This window comes from Onthophagus taurus, chromosome 5 (assembly GCF_036711975.1).
Source record: "Onthophagus taurus isolate NC chromosome 5, IU_Otau_3.0, whole genome shotgun sequence".
NCBI classification, from domain to species: Eukaryota; Metazoa; Arthropoda; class Insecta; order Coleoptera; family Scarabaeidae; genus Onthophagus; species Onthophagus taurus.
Window position 1 is genome coordinate 1,067,805 of NC_091970.1, and position 18,384 is coordinate 1,086,188.

Here is an 18,384-nt window from a genome sequence, read left to right on the forward strand (position 1 = left end):
ATTAATTAAAAAATGATTAGGAATTAATTTTATTTGATTAATGGTACCAACCTTATTTATTTATTTTTTTCTAAAAAAAAACTAACCTAAAAATTAAATTTTTTTTATTAACTAAATAAATTAATTTTATTAATCATTATGTTCGTGTTGTGCTTCGGATTCCCTCCAATTACTCTGAATCGTATCAACAATCCATTTCCACCATTTCGATTTAGTAAAGTAATAAATCGCGCAAATAATAATAAAGCTCCACGATAACCCCAAAAAAATATCGGTTTCTTTCGTTGGAACGCTAGAAATAGGACCAGCAAAGTCAGCGGACGTAACAAAACTCTTTTCAGCCGGTAAAATACGCGTATGTTTCGTTATAAACTTAATAAAAGTATCTAAATTGTAATCAGAATAATTAAATTTCGCCGCAGCGCGTCCGTTATGAAACAACAATAACGATGGGACTCCAACAATCCCATTTTGGGTGTTAAATAAGTGATACATCATCGCGTTTATAGCCACCATTTTAATATCAGGAAAACTTCTTGGTAAAGCGTTAAAATGCGGAGCCGCCATACTCGAGAAAGGACAATATTTCGAATAAAACAGAACCACGACGCAATTTGCGGCTTCTTCTCGACTTGTTATGTTTGAATTCGGTAATAACAGCTTTAAAAGCTCTGTATCATTAACTAATTGTACTTCAGAACTTCCAAAATTTGAGACACACGTTATGTATTTTTGAGTGCTATTTACAGTCGAATTGGCTTCTAATCCATCTTCTTTGACTATCGTTGTGTTTGTTGAGTCTGAATATGTAGGTAAATCGGATTCTTTCACCTCCGAAGTTGTTTCTTCGTTACTCGCGGGAACAATCGGGATGTTATCCAAAAAAATTGGATCGTTATCGTCTTCATGACATGTATTTACTAAAAATAATGAAAATTATAAATAATAAATGTTGAATTTAACGCTTTTACGTTTTAAAAGTGATAAGAAAACGAATAAAATTGCTGGATTCAACTTCATGATTTTCTAACCTAAAATTTTTTAAATGTCATTTGACATATTTGACAGTTAATGTACAGGTCATATCAAAATTATTAATTCTAAAATAAGATTTTTATTTTATTTTTACAATTTAATTTTAGAGTTCTCCAGGCATCTTTTCTCCATCCAAAGCGGCTAAAATGTTCTTAACGGTCATCATAGCCATATTTTTCCTAGTTTGAATAGATGCACTTCCAATGTGTGGTAAAACAACGCAATTTTTGAGCTTAAACAGTTTATGATTAATCGGTAAAGGTTCAGGGGTGGTTACATCTAATCCCGCTGCCCAAATCGCCCCCGATTCTAACGCATCAACCAAATCATCTTGATTAACCACACCCCCTCGACTCGTATTTACAAAAACCGCCGATTTTTTCATCATTTTAAAGACATTTTTATTAAATAAACCCTCCGTTTCGGGTGTTAAAGATATCGTAGCGATGATAAAGTCGCTTGTTTTTATTAAGGTATCAAAATCGACTCTTTTAGCGCCGATTTCTTCGGCTTCTTTGCTTTTTTCTGATCGATTTTGGTACAAAATTTGTTTTACATTGAATGGTTTTAACATTTTTGCCACTGTTTGGCCTATTCTACCGAAACCGACGATTCCTACGGTGGAATTACTTAATCCAGGGCCACACATCCAAAATGGGGACCAAGTTGACCATCCCCCATTTTTTGCTTCTTCATTGCTTTCTAATAACCTCCTACTTGTTGCTAATAATAAAGACATTGTTAATTCAGCTGTGGCGTCTGTTAAAACACCCGGGGTGTATCCAATTTTAATATTCCTATTCTTTAATTCTTTTAAATCTAAATGATCATAACCTACAGACATGGTTCCTAATATTTTTAATTTATTAGCTTTTTGAATCACTTCTAAATCTATTTTATCAGTTAATAAACAAAATAACGCATCTTTATTTGGGATGTTTTTTAAAAGTTCTTCTCTAGGGACAGCACCTGGTCCTAACCACATTGAAACATCAAATCTATGAAAAACATCGTTAATAAGTTAGGTTATATTAAGTTTAAACGAAAATACTTTTAATAAATTAAAAGCTTCCTCGTTAATTTCTCTTGTTAAATATAAAGTTGGTTTTGCCATTGTGGAGTAATAATTGGGGTTATAATATTGTTTTGATTTTTTGATAATAGATGACGTTTTGAATAAATTAACTCTTGATTGTACTGTTTTGAATAAAATCATTGGTAATTAATTAATTAATTAATTAAAAATGTTTATTTTTGAGTAAAAAATGGACTTTAGAACTTAAAAGTTAGGTTATGTTTTCATCTAAATATTATATATCTAAAACGCTTTCAAGATGATAATTTATTAAAAATACATCTTAATCGTTATAAATTGTTTAAAAAAAATTAATAATAAGTAAATAAATAAAGTATAACAAAAAATAAGTCAATTCAAAAGAAATATGTAATGCCAACCTAAATAGTATTTAGGTTGGCGTTACATATTTAATATATTTTTAATAAATTAAAAAGTAAATGAAATATTAATTGTTATGCATTATTTAATTTAAAATTTATTAAAAAAACATCTAAATCATTAATATTTTATAAAAACATCTTCATTTCTAAATAATAAGTTAAAAAAAATTTTTTTTTGACATTTCCATATGTTTATGACGTTGACAGTTCGAAAACTTGTACAGTTGGAACTTGACGTTTTCTCATAATAATTTCGATTAAAAAATAAAGTATGTAAATGGTTCAGTAATAAGTGTGGTGTAAAAAGAGCCGGAAAAAATGGGGTTACCCGGAAATGGTATATTCGTGGTGCGTGGGGAAATGTCGAACTTGATGACGGCGATGCGAAGGAGCTCGCGTTGGACTTCGCATTCGCACCAAGACGAAAATTTGGACCCTCTCATGAAATCGTTGCAAGATCTAAAAACGTTATTGAACAGCGTTGAGGATTTGCGCCAAATTGAGCCTATAATTTTTTTAAATCCTTTTTTAGATGTGATTAAATCAGAAGATACAACCGGTCCTGTTACAAACTTAGCCCTTTCGGCGGTAAATAAATTTTTATCATACGGCTTATTAGATCCATCTCATTCCAACATTTTATCAACAATAAAAAGCATAGCTGATTCAATAACTCGAGCGAGATTCGTTGGAACAGATCAATCATCAGATAGCATTGTTTTAATGAAAATCCTACAAGTTCTAAGAACACTAACTTTATCCCCAGAAGGGGCTTCATTAACCAACGAAAATATATGCGCCATCATGTTGAGTTGTTTCAAAATATGTTTTGAAACACGATTAGGTGAATTATTAAGAAAAACCGCCGAATTATACTTAAAAGACATGGTTCAACTCGTTTTTATGCGATTACCCCAATTCCCCGACGTGTATTCAGGGGGCACAAAGTTTCGAATGCGACCGGGGGCCGTCGAAGCTACTAGAACTAAACGAAAATCAAGAAATTCGTTTCGTGGTAAAAATAAAGTTGAAAATAAACAAGATAAAAGTCAAGAAGATGATAAATTAATTCCCAAACCAAATTTAACCTCAATTTCTCCAAATGAATCACAAAGTATTCAAAATATTGTAGATATGCAAGGTTCAATTTCTCAAGAAAATTCTAATCAAGAAAATATTAATCAAGAGAATACAAATTTATTTCAAGAAAATATGGAAAAAGAGAAAGATGAGGAATTAAAAAATGAAGAATCACTTCATGAATCAATAAATAATGATGATAATGAACAAGAAATTATTGAAAATGTTGAAAGCATTGATCAAGAATATGTTAATCCTCGAGGAATAAGATTTACACCTCAATCCCAAGAAGAAGAAACTTTAATTCCTTATGGTTTAGCTTCAGTTCGAGAATTATTTCGCTTTTTAATCAGTCTTTGTAACCCGATGGATCGCCAAAACACGGAAGTTATGACCCAAGTTGGTTTGAGCCTCCTCACGGTTGCATTCGAGGTCGGCGCGGATAGCATCGGGAAATATTCAAGCCTCCTAACCCTAGTAAAAGACGATTTATGCCGAAATTTATTTTCTTTATTACACAGCGAGCGAATATCGGTATTCGCAGCCGATTTACAATTATCATTTTTGATGTTTGAGTCGTTACGAACCCACTTAAAGTTCCAACAAGAATTTTATTTAACAAAATTAATTGAAATTGTTGTTTCGGAATCGGTTAAAGTCACTTATGAACATAAAGAGATCGCTTTAGATAATATATTGCAATTGTGGAGAATTCCAGGGTTAGTTACTGAATTGTATTTAAATTACGATTGCGACATGTATTGTACAAATTTATATGAGGATTTGACGAAATTGTTGGCGAAAAATGCGTTCCCAGTTACCGCTGGAATTTATAACACGCATTTATTATCATTGGATGCTTTATTAACGGTTATTGAAAGCATCGAGGGTAATTGTAACCTTAAAAGTGATGATGGGGAATGTTTTGATGATCAAAATAAAGTTACTAATAGCAATTCTAGGCAAAAATTATCCGAAAAAGTACCCACGAGACAAGAATTATTATCTATTAAAAATATTAAAAAGGTAAATAAAATTATGTGAGGTTATGTTTGATTTATATGACGTTTTGGGTTTCTTTTTTGTGAGGTTATGTTTGTTTTTTGTGAGGTTATTCTAATAATATTAATAAATATTTTTAAAATATTTGTTTAGTGGTTACCAACTGGTACAGAATATTTTAATTTAAAACCGAAAAAAGGAATACAATTTCTTCAGGAGCACGGCGTTTTAAAACCGGAACTCGACTCGGAGGAGATCGTAATTTTTCTGCGTGAAAATCCGAATTTGGACAAAAAAATGATCGGGGAATTCATCAGTAGTCGCAATAACCTGCAAGTGTTAGAGGCGTTTGTGAAAATGTTCGATTTCACCGACACCCGAATCGATGAGGCTCTCCGACAGTATTTAGAAACTTTTAGGTTACCCGGAGAAGCGCCCCTTATATCACTGATATTGGAACATTTTGCGGAACATTGGCATGTAAGTTAATCTTCCTTTATCTTTATATTTTATTTGGAAAATAAATTAAAAAAAAAGTGAGGTTATGTTGTTTTTTTATTTTTTTATAACAAATAATTTTCCGTTTAGAAATGTAATGGGGAACCTTTTGCTGATGCGGACGCCGCTTTTACGTTAGCCTACGCGATCATCATGTTAAACGTTGATCAACACAACCATAATGTGAAGAAACAGAGTGTTCCGATGAGACCCGAAGATTTTAAGAAAAACTTAAAAAAAGTTAATGGAAACAGCGATTTCGATCAGGATATGTTGGACGATATCTATAACGCTATAAAGTAAGTAAATCAACAATTTATTAATAATAATTTATATTAAATTAATTTTTTGAGTTTGGTTTTTTACTTTTTGAGGTTAAAACTTATTTATAGTAAATTTTTATGTTTAATTCAATTAATTTTAATAATTCATTGCTTCATCCATTAACATTCAATATTTATTATAATAAAGCTTCCGAGACAGGTTTTACCTAAAAGAGAAACATAACCTCAATTCATTTGACAGTTAATTTTTATTTACTCATAATTCTCTTAAAACTCTTAATATCCTTTCTAAACCATCCAAAACGAGAAGATCAGTACCAGTTACATCTAATTTATTAAATTCCGAAAGATTTTGAACAATTTTAACCTTGAAAATTGGGTTTAAAATTTGTTAAATTCAAGCTTCTTTTGTGGTTGGAGATTCTTGAAACCTTCAAAAGACGGCTGAAATAGAACGATATATGCTTCAAACGCGAAGTTTTATCCAGATTAGTGAAGAATTAAAGAAGATATGAATAAAATAAGTTTAGGAATTTTGAGTGGTTAGAGAGAAATCCGCTAGATGGCGTTTTCCGAACTTCTAATGATTTTTTGACATCTGTTATTATTTAAAAATAGAAATCTGTAATTTAAACTTTTCTTTTTGACCCTGAAATCGCTAAATTATTATTTTTATTTTAAATACTTGCTTCTATTTCTGTTGTTTCAACTTCTACATGTCTTTCTTTTTTTTTGGAATTAAATATTTGTTGATTTTCTTGATCATTTTTTGTGCTAATCGGTTTCTTTATCATTTCTTCTTGTCTTTCCTTTATATTTAGTATGTCTCTATTATTCTTGTCTTAATAAAACATTGTAATAAAGCTCCCAAGACAGGTTTTACCTAAAAGAGAAACATAACCTCAATTCATTTGACAGTTAATTTTTATTTACTCATAATTCTCTTAAAACTCTTAATATCCTTTCTAAACCATCCAAAACGGGAAGATCAGTACCAGTTACATCTAATTCATTAGATTCCGAAAGATTTTGAGCAATTTTAACCTTGAAAATTGGATTTAAAATTTGTTAAATTCAAGCTTCTTTTGTGGTTGGAGATTCTTGAAACCTCCAAAGGACAGCTGAAATAGAACGATATATGCTTCAAATGCGAAGTTGTATCCAGATTAGTGAAGAATTAAAGAAGATATGAATAAAATAAGTTTTGGAATTTTGAGTGGTTCGAGAGAAATCCGCTAGATGGCGTTTTCCGAACTTCTAATGATTTTTTGACATCTGTTATTATTTAAAAATAGAAATCTGTAATTTAAACTTTTCTTTTTGTCCCTGAAATCGCTAAATTATTATTTTTATTTTAAATACTTGCTTCTATTTCTGTTGTTTCAACTTCTACATGTCTTTCTTCTTTTTTGGAATTAAATATTTGTTGATTTTCTTGATCATTTTTTGTGCTAATCGGTTTCTTTATCATTTCTTCTTGTCTTTCCTTTATATTTAGTATGTCTCTATTATTCTTGTCTTAATAAAACATTGTAATAAAGCTCCCAAGACAGGTTTTACCTAAAAGAGAAACATAACCTCAATTCAGTTGACAGTTAATTTTTATTTACTCATAATTCTCTTAAAACTCTTAATATCCTTTCTAAAGCATCCAAAACGCGAACATCAGTACCAGTTACATCTAATTTATTAGATTTTGAACGATTTTAACCTTAAAAATTGTATTTTAAATTTGTAAATTTCAAACTTCTTTTGTGGTTGGGGAATCTTGAAAACTCCAATGGACGGCTGAAATAGAAGGATATTTGCATCAAATACGAAGTTTCACCCAGATTAGTGAAGAATTAAAGACGGTATGAATAAAATAAGTTTTGGAATTTTGAGTAGTTCGAAAGAAATCCGCTAGATGGCGTTTTCGAAATTTAAAAAGATTTAAAATTATTTTAAGGGAAGAAATGGCGCGAAACCCATCAACCAATCAGGAGCGAGGGTTAAAAGATAATTTTCTGGGGAAGGGGAAAAGGGTATATAAGAAGAGGAAAAAGTTGAACCAAGTCAGTCTAATTTAGTAAGAGGAAGAGTACGGTTAAATTTTAGTAAAAAATCTAACCTATAAATGTCAAAAAGAGTTTCCTAACCTTAAATTGGTTCTCCGACTATATTAATCCAAATTTAACGCCGAATTAAGATTTTTATAACCTAAAAAAGAAAAATTAAATGTAATTTAAACATCGAAAATAAATTGAGGAGAAATTACCTGTGTTCCTGAAATCCCTGAGATAAATCTCATTTACTTTGTGAAAACAAATAACTTTATTATATTTAATTTTTTTTCTAGAAATGAAGAAATTGTGATGCCAGCCGAACAAACGGGAATAGTTAAAGAAAATTATTTATGGAAAGTATTATTAAGACGTGGATCATCAAAAGACGGCGTTTACATTCACGCTAATTCCGGGCTATACGACCGTGATTTATTCCAATTAATCTGGGGGCCCGTTTTATCAGCTTTATCATTCGTTTTCGAGCGTTCAGAAGACCCCTTAATCTACAAACGTGCAATAACCGGTTTCGAGCGTTGCGCTTTCATCTCATCCCATTTCGGTTTAACCACAAATTTAGACATGTTAGTTTTAACGTTATGTAAATACACCTTTTTAAACAACCAACCGAAAAACACGAATTTATCGGTACAATTAGGGATGAATCAAAAAGCTCAATTAGCTTTAAAAAGCGTTTTTAATTTAATCCATGAGCACGGTGCGAATTTACGAGAAGGTTGGAAAAATGTTTTTGATTTAATATTAACTTTATACACCGGAAGTTTGTTGCCTAAATTATACGTTGAAGCGGAAGATTTTATTGAAGTTAGTGGAAAGATTATTTTAATTTTTAAAGACGTTCAATCGACGTTGCAAAAACAAGAATCGGGTTTATTTAGTTCTTTATATTCGTACATGGTTTCATCGGAAAATTTATCTCGATTACCGTCACAAGAAGAACAAGAATACACAGACATCGCAAAATCATGCCTAAAAGAATGCAATTTAGAACAAATCATAAGCGATTCGAAATTTTTACACGAAGAATCGTTAATTGAGCTGGTTAAATCATTAATTGAGTTATCACGAGGACCTGAATATCAAAAACATTTAGGTTACGTATACAACGAGAACGTAGCCGTATTTTTCTTGGAGTTACTTTTAAAAATCGTGATTCAAAACCGTGATCGAGTGATGAAGATATGGCAAACGGTTCGAGATCACCTTTATACAGTTTTAATGAACGCTTCGCATTGTGATTATCAATTTTTATTGGAACGAAGCGTTATTGGGCTTTTAAGATTAGCAATTCGGTTGATGAGGAACGAAGAAATGTCAGCAACCGTACTCCAATCGTTACGAATGTTGCTTTTATTAAAACCGGCCATTTTATTTCGAATATCCAGGCAAATTTCGTTCGGTTTATACGAACTATTAAAAACTTCTGCCCAAAATATTCATACAAAAAATGATTGGTCGATTATTTTTACTTTGTTGGAATGTGTTGGAGCTGGAGCTCAACTTCCTAAACCGGTGGCGGACGAGAATCAAGTCGATTTGGGGACGAAATCGGAGGGTGAAGGTCCGGTTAGTAGCGAAGAGGAATCGGTTTCAGATCGGGGGTACACTTCTGATTCGGAATTAAGTAAAAGTCCGAAATTTAATGGGCATCGATCGACTAGTCCGGTTATTGTACCACCACAAACAGTCCCCCCACCTCAAAATAATTCTGGAGGATGGATTTTGGTGAGTTTTATTTCAATTAATACATTTTAGCCGTAAAGAGAATTGAAAATGCTTTAAAATGAGTCCAAACTCGGTAGGGTTATCTATAAAAACAACCGAGTTATCTAAGATAAATGCAAAAAAAAAAAAACAAGATGGCGGTGAAGTTTTTGTTGATTTTAACCTAACTTTTTTGATTTTCAATGTAATTATGGTGTGTTTGGTATCAAATTAATGGGATTTTAATGCAGCTTACGAAATTAATATTTTCAGTATTAAAAATTCAAAAATTTTTTTTGGGAATTTAAAAAAAAGCTTCTAACATCAAAAATCGTGTAGGAAATTAAAAATCCTTTAAAATGAGTCTAAACTCGATGGGGTGATCTATAAAACTAAGCAAGATACAATAAGTTATAAGTAAAAACAAGATGGCGGTGAAGTCTTTGTTGATTTTAACCTAACTTTTTATGAATTTAAACGTAAATATGGTGTGTTTGATATCAAATTAACGGGGTTTTAATGCAGATTATGAATTTAATATTCCCATGATTAAAAATGCGAACATTTTTTTTTTAACTTTTAAAAATTAACTCCAAACGTTACCAACCGTATAGGAAATTAAAAATCCTTTAAAATGAGTGTAAACTCGATGGGGTTATCTATAAAATTGAGCAAGATACAACAAGTTATATGTAAAAACAAAAAAAAACAAGATGGCGGTGAAGTCCTTGGTTTTAACCTAACTTTTTTGATTTTCAATGTAATTATGGTGTGTTTGGTATCAAATTAATGGGATTTTAATGCAGCTTACGAATTTAATATTTTCAATATTAAAAATTCAAATATTTTTTTTGGGAATTTAAAAAAAAAACTTCTAACATTAAGAATCGTGTAGGAAATTAAAAATCCTTTAAAATGAGTCTAAACGCGATGGGGTTATCTATAAAACTAAGCAAGATACAACCAGTTATAAGTAAAAACAAAATGGCGGTGAAGTCTTTGTTGATTTTAACCTAACTTTTTATGAATTTAAACGTAAATATGGTGTGTTTGGTATCAAATTAACGGGGTTTTAATGCAAATTACGAATTTAATATTCCCATGATTAAAAATGCGAACATTTTTTTTTTAATTTTTAAAAATTAACTTCAAACGCTACCAACCGTATAGGAAATTAAAAATCCTTTAAAATGAGTGTAAACTCGATGGGGTTATCTATAAAATTAACCAAGATACAACGAATTTTAACAAATAACAAAAAACAAGATGGCGGTTATGTCACTTTTGATTTTAACCTAACTTTTTTGATGTTCAACGCAAATATGGCGTGTTTGGTATCAAATTAAAGGATTTTTAATGTAGATTGCGATTAATATATTATTACCATGATTAAAAATGCAATTTTATTTTTATAATTTTTTAAATAAACTATACTCATTTCGAATCGTATAAGAAATTAAAAATCCTTCAAAATGAGTCTAAACTCGATGGGATTATCTATAAAATTAACCAAGATACAACGAATTTTAACAAATAACAAAAAAACAAGATGGCGGTTATGTCACTTTTGATTTTAACCTAACTTTTTTGATGTTCAACGCAAATATGGCGTGTTTGGTATCAAATTAAAGGATTTTTAATGTAGATTACGATCAATATATTATTACCCTGATTAAAAATGCAATTTTATTTTTATAATTTTTTAAATAAACTTTACTCATTTCGAATCGTATAAGAAATTAAAAATCCTTCAAAATGAGTCTAAACTCGATGGGGTTATCTATAAAATTAACCAAGATACAACGAATTTTAACAAATAACAAAAAACAAGATGGCGGTTATGTCACTTTTGATTTTAACCTAACTTTTTTGATGTTCAACGCAAATATGGTGTGTTTGGTATCAAATTAAAGGATTTTTAATGTAGATTGCGATTAATATATTATTACCATGATTAAAAATGCAATTTTATTTTTGTAATTTTTTAAATAAACTTTACTCATTTCGAATCGTATATGAAATTAAAAATCCTTCAAAATGAGTCTAAACTCGATAGGGTTATCTATAAAATTAACCAAGATATAACGAATTTTAACAAATAACAAAAAAACAAGATGGCGGTTATGTCACTTTTGATTTTAACCTAACTTTTTTGATGTTCAACGCAAATATGGCGTGTTTGGTATCAAATTAAAGGATTTTTAATGTAGATTACGATCAATATATTATTACCATGATTAAAAATGCAATTTTATTTTTATAATTTTTTAAATAAACTTTACTCATTTCGAATCGTATAAGAAATTAAAAATCCTTCAAAATGAGTCTAAACTCGATGGGGTTATCTATAAAATTAACCAAGATACAACGAATTTTAACAAATAACAAAAAAACAAGATGGCGGTTATGTCACTTTTGATTTTAACCTAACTTTTTTGATGTTCAACGCAAATATGGCGTGTTTGGTATCAAATTAAAGGATTTTTAATGTAGATTGCGATTAATATATTATTACCATGATTAAAAATGCAATTTTATTTTTGTAATTTTTTAAATAAACTCTACTCATTTCGAATCGTATAAGAAATTAAAAATCCTTCAAAATGAGTCTAAACTCGATGGGGTTATCTATAAAATTAACCAAGATACAACGAATTTTAACAAATAACAAAAAAACAAGATGGCGGTTATGTCACTTTTGATTTTAACCTAACTTTTTTGATGTTCAACGCAAATATGGCGTGTTTGGTATCAAATTAAAGGATTTTTAATGTAGATTACGATCAATATATTATTACCCTGATTAAAAATGCAATTTTATTTTTATAATTTTTTAAATAAACTTTACTCATTTCGAATCGTATAAGAAATTATAAATCCTTCAAAATGAGTCTAAACTCGATAGGGTTATCTATAAAATTAACCAAGATACAACAAATTTAACGAACAACAAAAAAACAAGATGGCGGTTATGTATCTTTTGATTCTAACCTAACTTTTTTGATTTTCTACGTAAATATGGTGTGTTTGGTATCAAATTAAAGGATTTTTAATGTAGATTACAAATGTTTCATATTTTTTAGAAATGTCTTCAATAATTTCAAATCTTATAAAAACGACTTGGTCAACATGTCTTTTATGTTCTCTGAAAGTGTTTAAATTCATACTGCTGGTGTTGCAAGGCCACGCGATGTATTCTGTTGACCAGGGCTGACATCTGTTGAAGTTATTAATAAATAATCTACAGATTTCTTTAATTTTGTAGAATCATTTAACAATATTATTTTTCCCATTAATTATTTTCTTTGTTATTTAATTGCATTAAAATTAATTTTCATTAAGTCTTTCTCCTCATTTATTCATAAATAAATTTAAAACTTTCATGCGTTGTAGGAACCATTCATTAATTAAACTTGATATATGACAATCCAATATTTTTTAAGAACGCAATCATAAATTATATATTTTTTACGAGTCTTCTAAAGAGGATGTTTTTTTTTTACTTTCAGTTAAATTTAAAAATTATAATTCACTCATAAAATAATTCTCGATATGTCAAAATGAAATTAGGTTGGTTAAACTAAAAATCACTAGGGGAGTGTCATTTTAATTGATTTTGACGTTTAAAATTACCTAAAACAAGGTTATGTTTACTTTTGATTTAAAATTTAAAACAAAATTGAATTCTTTCTAATTATTGTTTAATTTTATAGGTCGGAAATGAAGGTGATGTTCAACCGGTTGTTGGAAGAACTTTACCACCAATTCAATACGGTTTAGCATTAGACAGAAATTTAGGACCCCACGATAAAAGCGGTCTTGTAAAATGCTGCGAAAGTTTAGCGTTTTTAGTGCGCGACGTCGCCCATATCACCCCATACAATTTCGACGATTGCGTACATTGCATAAGAACGTTCGTCGAAGCCAGTTTACACGGAGGTAAATTTTATTCCCCATCAAGTTAAACATCGATTCGATTTCGATTCTTTTAGTGAAAAGAACGCGAAGAAATTCCAAAAGAGAATCACGCCCCAGACGAAAACCAAGGCAAAGACCTCATTATAGCCCGGTTAGTAGCCCTGATGAAGACACAGAATCGGATGAGGAAAATTTACCGAGCGGTTATCATCAAGTTTGTATTCAAGTAAGTTAATATTAATATTAACTTAATATTATAATTTTTTTTTAATGAATTTTTAGTTATTAGATTTAATGCATACATTACATACTAGAACGGCCCAAATTTTCCGTTGGTGGGCTGAAGAAGGCGGCGAATTAACCCAAGATATGTCGTTGTGGACGCAAGGTTGGTGTCCCTTACTTCAAGGGATAGCAAGGTTATGTTGTGATACTCGAAAACAGGTAAATTTAAAGAAATTTTTTTATGGATTAATCCAGTTTGTTGTATTAAATCTAATTCCTATAATAATTTTTTGATATTTGTTGCTATTTTGTTGTTAAAATTAATTGAAATTGGTGTTCTTGTTGAAACCATTTTTGTTCCATTAACTATATAAGGTTAGTTACTTGATTTGTTTTTTGTGTTGTATGAAAGGAGAGACGGTTAGCACTCCCCTAGACAAGGATGGAATTATAACACAAATATGGTTAAGGCACCTTAACCACATTTTTTTTTTGTTACCAACTTAATTTAGAACAGTGGTGCCATCTTTGGAAAATCATTTGGTTAAAAAAGAACAATCTATACCAAAATTGTTTGGTGCCTACCTATTTTTATCACAGAACACTAACGACAGCCATCACAAGCACAGAATCCGCTTGGTCAGTTGTTTTACGATTATACAGGGTGTTTCTGGAAGTCGTGGCATAAATTTAATCACAAATATTAGAGTAAAAATGATGTTTAGTGTAAAAATTTTTGGCAATAAAAATAGACAACAATTTAACGCTTAGTAACAATTAAAACTAGAACTAGAAAATTTCGGGTTTAGCCGTGCGTCTTCAGATTTAAAATGTCAACCTCAATTTTGACATATTTGTAATCTTCATTAAAAATCCTTTAAAATGAGTACAAACACGACATATTTATCTTCAATATTAATGAAGTTATGGTCAACTTCCGGTTAGAAATGTCAACGTCAATTTTGACGTATTTATAATCGTTCTGAAAAATCCTTTAAAATGAGTCCAAACATGATACGTTTAATTCCAATATTACTCGTGATATAAGCAACTTCCGGTTTGAAATGTCAATGTCATTTTGACATTCTTAATTTTTATAAAAAGTCTTCATATTTGTCACAAAAACAAAAATATAATAAAAAAAAAATAAAAGATTAAGGTTGGCATTAATGTTTAAAAATCAAATTGCTTTGCTAACTTCCGGTTTAACATTTTTTATTCTAACTTTTTTGTTTTTTGAGATAAGTGCGTCACCTTTGGACTCATTTTAAAGGTTTTTTAATGAAGATGGCAAATATGTCAAAATTGACGTTGACGTTTCAAACCGGAAGTGATTGTATCTCCATTAATATTAAGGTTAAATATGTCGAGTTTGGACTCATTTTAAAGGATTTTTTATGAAATTGACAAATATGTCAAAATTAATAGTTGAAAGTTCGAACTTTTTGGTTTTTTGAGATAAATGCGTCATGTTTGGACTCATTTTAAAGGTTATTTCATGAAGATTACGAATATAATAATAAAATTAAAGTTAAATCTAAATTGATTAAATTAAAGCAAAAACAGACATTTGTTCCTTCCTTCTACAGTTTCTAAATTTATGTTTATTATTTTATTATTTTTTTTATTTCCAGTTTTAAGTAATGCTTTGACTATTCTCTTTGTCTATTATATGATAATTAACTTCAAATTTAAAATGTCAACCTCAATTTTGACATATTTGTAATCTTTATTAAGAATCCTTTAAAATGAGTACAAACACGACATATTTATTTTCAATATTAATGAAGATATGGTCAACTTCCGGTTAGAAATGTCAACGTCAATTTTGACATATTTGTAATCGTTGTGAAAAATCCTTTAAAATGAGTCCAAACATGATACGTTTAATTCCAATATTACTCGTGATATAAGCAACTTCCGGTTTGAAATGTCAATGTCATTTTGACATATTCTTAATTTTTATAAAATGTCTTAATATTTGTCACAAAAACAAAAGTATAATAAAAAAAATCAAAAATTAAGGTTGGTATTAATATTTAAAAATTAAATTGCTATCTTCATTGTTGCTAACTTCGGGTTTAACGTTTTTTATTTAAATTTTTTTGTTTATTGAGATAAATGCGTCATCTTTGGGCTCATTTTAAAGGTTGTTTAATGAAGATGACAAATATGTCAAAATTGACGTTGACATTTCAAACCGGAAGTGATTATATCTCCATTAATATTTAAGTTAAATATGTCGAGTTTGGACTCATTTTAAAGGATTTTTTATAAAGTTGACAAATATGTCAAAATTAAATTTGAAAGTTCGAACTTTTTGGTTTTTTGAGATAAATGTATCATGTTTGGACACATTTTAAAGGTTTTTTTAATAAAGAATACATCATGAAAGAACACCACGAAGTTGTCCATTTGTCTATTATATGAATAACTAACTTCAGGTTTAAAAAGACAACCTCAACATATTTATAATCTTCATTAAAAATCCTTTAAAATGAATACAAACACGACATATTTATCTTCAATATTAATGAAGTTATGGTCAACTTCCGGTTAAGAATGTCAACCTCAATTTTGACATATTTGTAATGGTTGTGAAAAATCCTTTAAAATGAGTCCAAACATGATATGTTTAATTCCAATATTACTCGAGATATAAGCAACTTCCGGTTTGAAATGTCAATGTCATTTTGAACATTCTTAATTTTTATAAAATGTCTTAATATTTGTCACAAAAACAAAAATATAATAAAAAATAAAAGATTAAGGTTGGCATTAATGTTTAAAAATGAAATTGCTTTGCTAACTTCCGGTTTAACATTTTTTATTCTAACTTTTTTGTTTTTTGAGATAAGTGCGTCATCTTTGGACTCATTTTAAAGGTTTTTTAATGAAGATGACAAATATGTCAAAATTGACGTTGACGTTTCAAACCGGAAGTGATTGTATCTCCATTAATATTAAAGTTAAATATGTCGAGTTTGGACTCATTTTAAAGGATTTTTTATGAAATTGACAAATATGTCAAAATTAATAATTTTTCAATAATTTTTTTTTTTAAATAATTTAATTAAGCTAACAATTTTATTATTAATACTGGGAATGATGAGAGACAGCAATAACAATTATTACCAGTATCATTTTTTTAATTTAAAAAGTATAGATTCCAATTCGTGTTATATTTTTAAATTTGCCGCTAAGAATTTTAAACGTTGACGTTTGTTCAGAATGACAGATGAAAATGTTATTTTAAAGTGATTTTTCGGTAAGAGTATAATAAAGTAATAGTGGTATGATTAAATAATTAGATTATAATCACATAAAATTTCTTAACAGTTATTTGGAGCTTGTATATATAAACCCAATCAAATCTGTATTCTAGTGGTTCGATTCTTAGCTGAATAATTCCAAAATATCCCTAACAGATGGCGCCACATGCGTTCAATTTTTAGTGCGAAGTTTTTGTTTTTCTACGAAGCTATTTTCTTTCTATGGTATAAGCTCTGTAAACGTCAGACTTAGGCAGTTTATTGTAAAGTATAATTATTTATAACATTTATTTCTAGGTTAAAAAAATGTTACGTTTTTTATTTTAATTTGAAATAATTTAATTAGCTAACTTCACATCGCTGTCAATGAAATTGTCATAACATAACCTTAAAAATTTAAAATTAATTTTTTTTCTCTTTTAGGTTCGTTTAAGCGCAATTTCTTACTTACAACGAGCACTTTTAGTGCATGATTTACAAACCCTCTCCGCTCCAGAATGGGAGGCTTGCTTCCACAGAGTTTTATTCCCTTTATTAATGCAATTATTGGAACCAATTGGAACAAGAGACCCCATAGCTGTTGAGGAAACCCGGATGCGAGCCGCGACCGTTTTATCGAAAGTGTTCCTCCACCATTTAACCCCCTTATTATCGTTACCAACGTTCGGGAGTTTATGGTTAACTATTTTGGATTTTATGGATCGATACATGCATGCGGAGAATAGTGATGTGTTATTCGAAGCCATTCCTGAGTCTTTGAAGAATATGTTGTTGGTGATGGAGTCGGCGAAAGTTTTTGAGGGCGCAGAAGGACGAAATTTGTTGTGGATGCAAACTTGGGATAGAATTAATAAGTTTTTACCAAATTTAAAGGATGAATTGTTTAAAGAAAGAGAGGAAATTAAAAATATTGAGTCTAGTAATAAAGTAAGTAAGAAATAGGGCTTGAATTTATTTGATTATTTATATTTATCATTTTTAAGAACATACAAATAGAACAACCTTCACAAATCGAAGAATCAACACCTAAACCAACTCAACATAACATTGAAAACGCAACGAGATCTAGTATAATCTTACAACCAACCCAAAACGTGTTAAATTCACCTTTATTTGCCCATTTGGGACAGGTACTTGCATAAATGCGTTAAATAACAATAAAATTAAGTGAATTAAATCAAATTTTAGATGGTTTCAACACCAATAGGGCCCCCTGAAACTCAACAAACCACATCAAATCAACAATCACCAATTAAGCTGAATCAAATAAACATAACCTCAATACCAAACAGTCAAGGTCACACTTTTCCGATTTTGTACAACTCCCAAGAGGTTCAACCTTCATCGCTTTACACCGAGTACATACAGAACCCGTATAACTTAAATTTACAAGCAAATGATAACAACTTCATGTACGGTAACGTTGGGACGGTAAATTTGGTGCAAAATCAAGATCCAACCAATCAATCGCAAATAAGTAACGAAAACGTGTTCCAATCTGCAAATTATTTCTGTAAAGACCCCCAACAACAAGGTTTTATTCCACCAGGGTCTGAAATTTTGTACCAAAACGTGTCTACCATCGAAAGTGACTTAAAATGAAAATGTTAATTAATTATTACCTGAATGTAGATGTATATTTATTGTATTATAATCAAATTAACGTTGCATTTTGTTGTTCTCCACCATTTGAAATTAATTAATTAAGTTAAAATGACAGATGAAAGAATTTTAAACCAGATTGTATATTTTTATTTTTCTTGTTATTGAAATTGTATATTAATTAATGAAATCAATAAAAGTGAGTATTTTATCTGTGTAATTGTGTGATTAATTTTTACCTTA

General features: G+C 29.6%; 3 protein-coding genes and 1 non-coding gene across 4 annotated transcripts; 2 read left to right on the plus strand and 2 right to left on the minus strand.

Moving 5' to 3' along the window:
- Positions 1–87: 87 nt before the first annotated feature.
- On the minus strand, positions 88–1,081 carry LOC111413588 (thioredoxin domain-containing protein bug). The gene is made up of 2 exons (XM_023044612.2): positions 972–1,081; positions 88–920 (listed from the first exon to the last, which is right to left on the minus strand). The coding sequence occupies exons 1-2, from the start codon at positions 1,018–1,020 to the stop codon at positions 130–132; spliced, it is 840 nt and encodes a 279-aa protein (XP_022900380.2). The 5' UTR covers positions 1,021–1,081; the 3' UTR covers positions 88–129.
- A 23-nt stretch (positions 1,082–1,104) lies between these two features.
- On the minus strand, positions 1,105–2,326 carry LOC111413587 (glyoxylate reductase/hydroxypyruvate reductase). Its single transcript, XM_071195817.1, is given in 1 exon segment — positions 1,105–2,326. A coding segment is annotated over 1 exon segment (1,113 nt). The 5' UTR covers positions 2,252–2,326; the 3' UTR covers positions 1,105–1,138.
- Positions 2,327–2,706: 380 nt separating this feature from the next.
- LOC111413576 (Sec7 domain-containing protein garz) lies at positions 2,707–18,361 on the plus strand. Its single transcript, XM_023044600.2, has 10 exons — positions 2,707–4,599; positions 4,729–5,055; positions 5,164–5,372; positions 7,696–9,145; positions 12,838–13,063; positions 13,117–13,268; positions 13,325–13,486; positions 16,963–17,466; positions 17,523–17,669; positions 17,728–18,361. The coding sequence occupies exons 1-10, from the start codon at positions 2,812–2,814 to the stop codon at positions 18,139–18,141; spliced, it is 5,379 nt and encodes a 1,792-aa protein (XP_022900368.2). The 5' UTR covers positions 2,707–2,811; the 3' UTR covers positions 18,142–18,361.
- LOC111413652 (U6atac minor spliceosomal RNA) lies at positions 13,666–13,758 on the plus strand. The gene has a single exon (XR_002706199.1). It is a non-coding gene; the product is annotated as a U6atac minor spliceosomal RNA (small nuclear RNA).
- Positions 18,362–18,384: the final 23 nt, after the last annotated feature.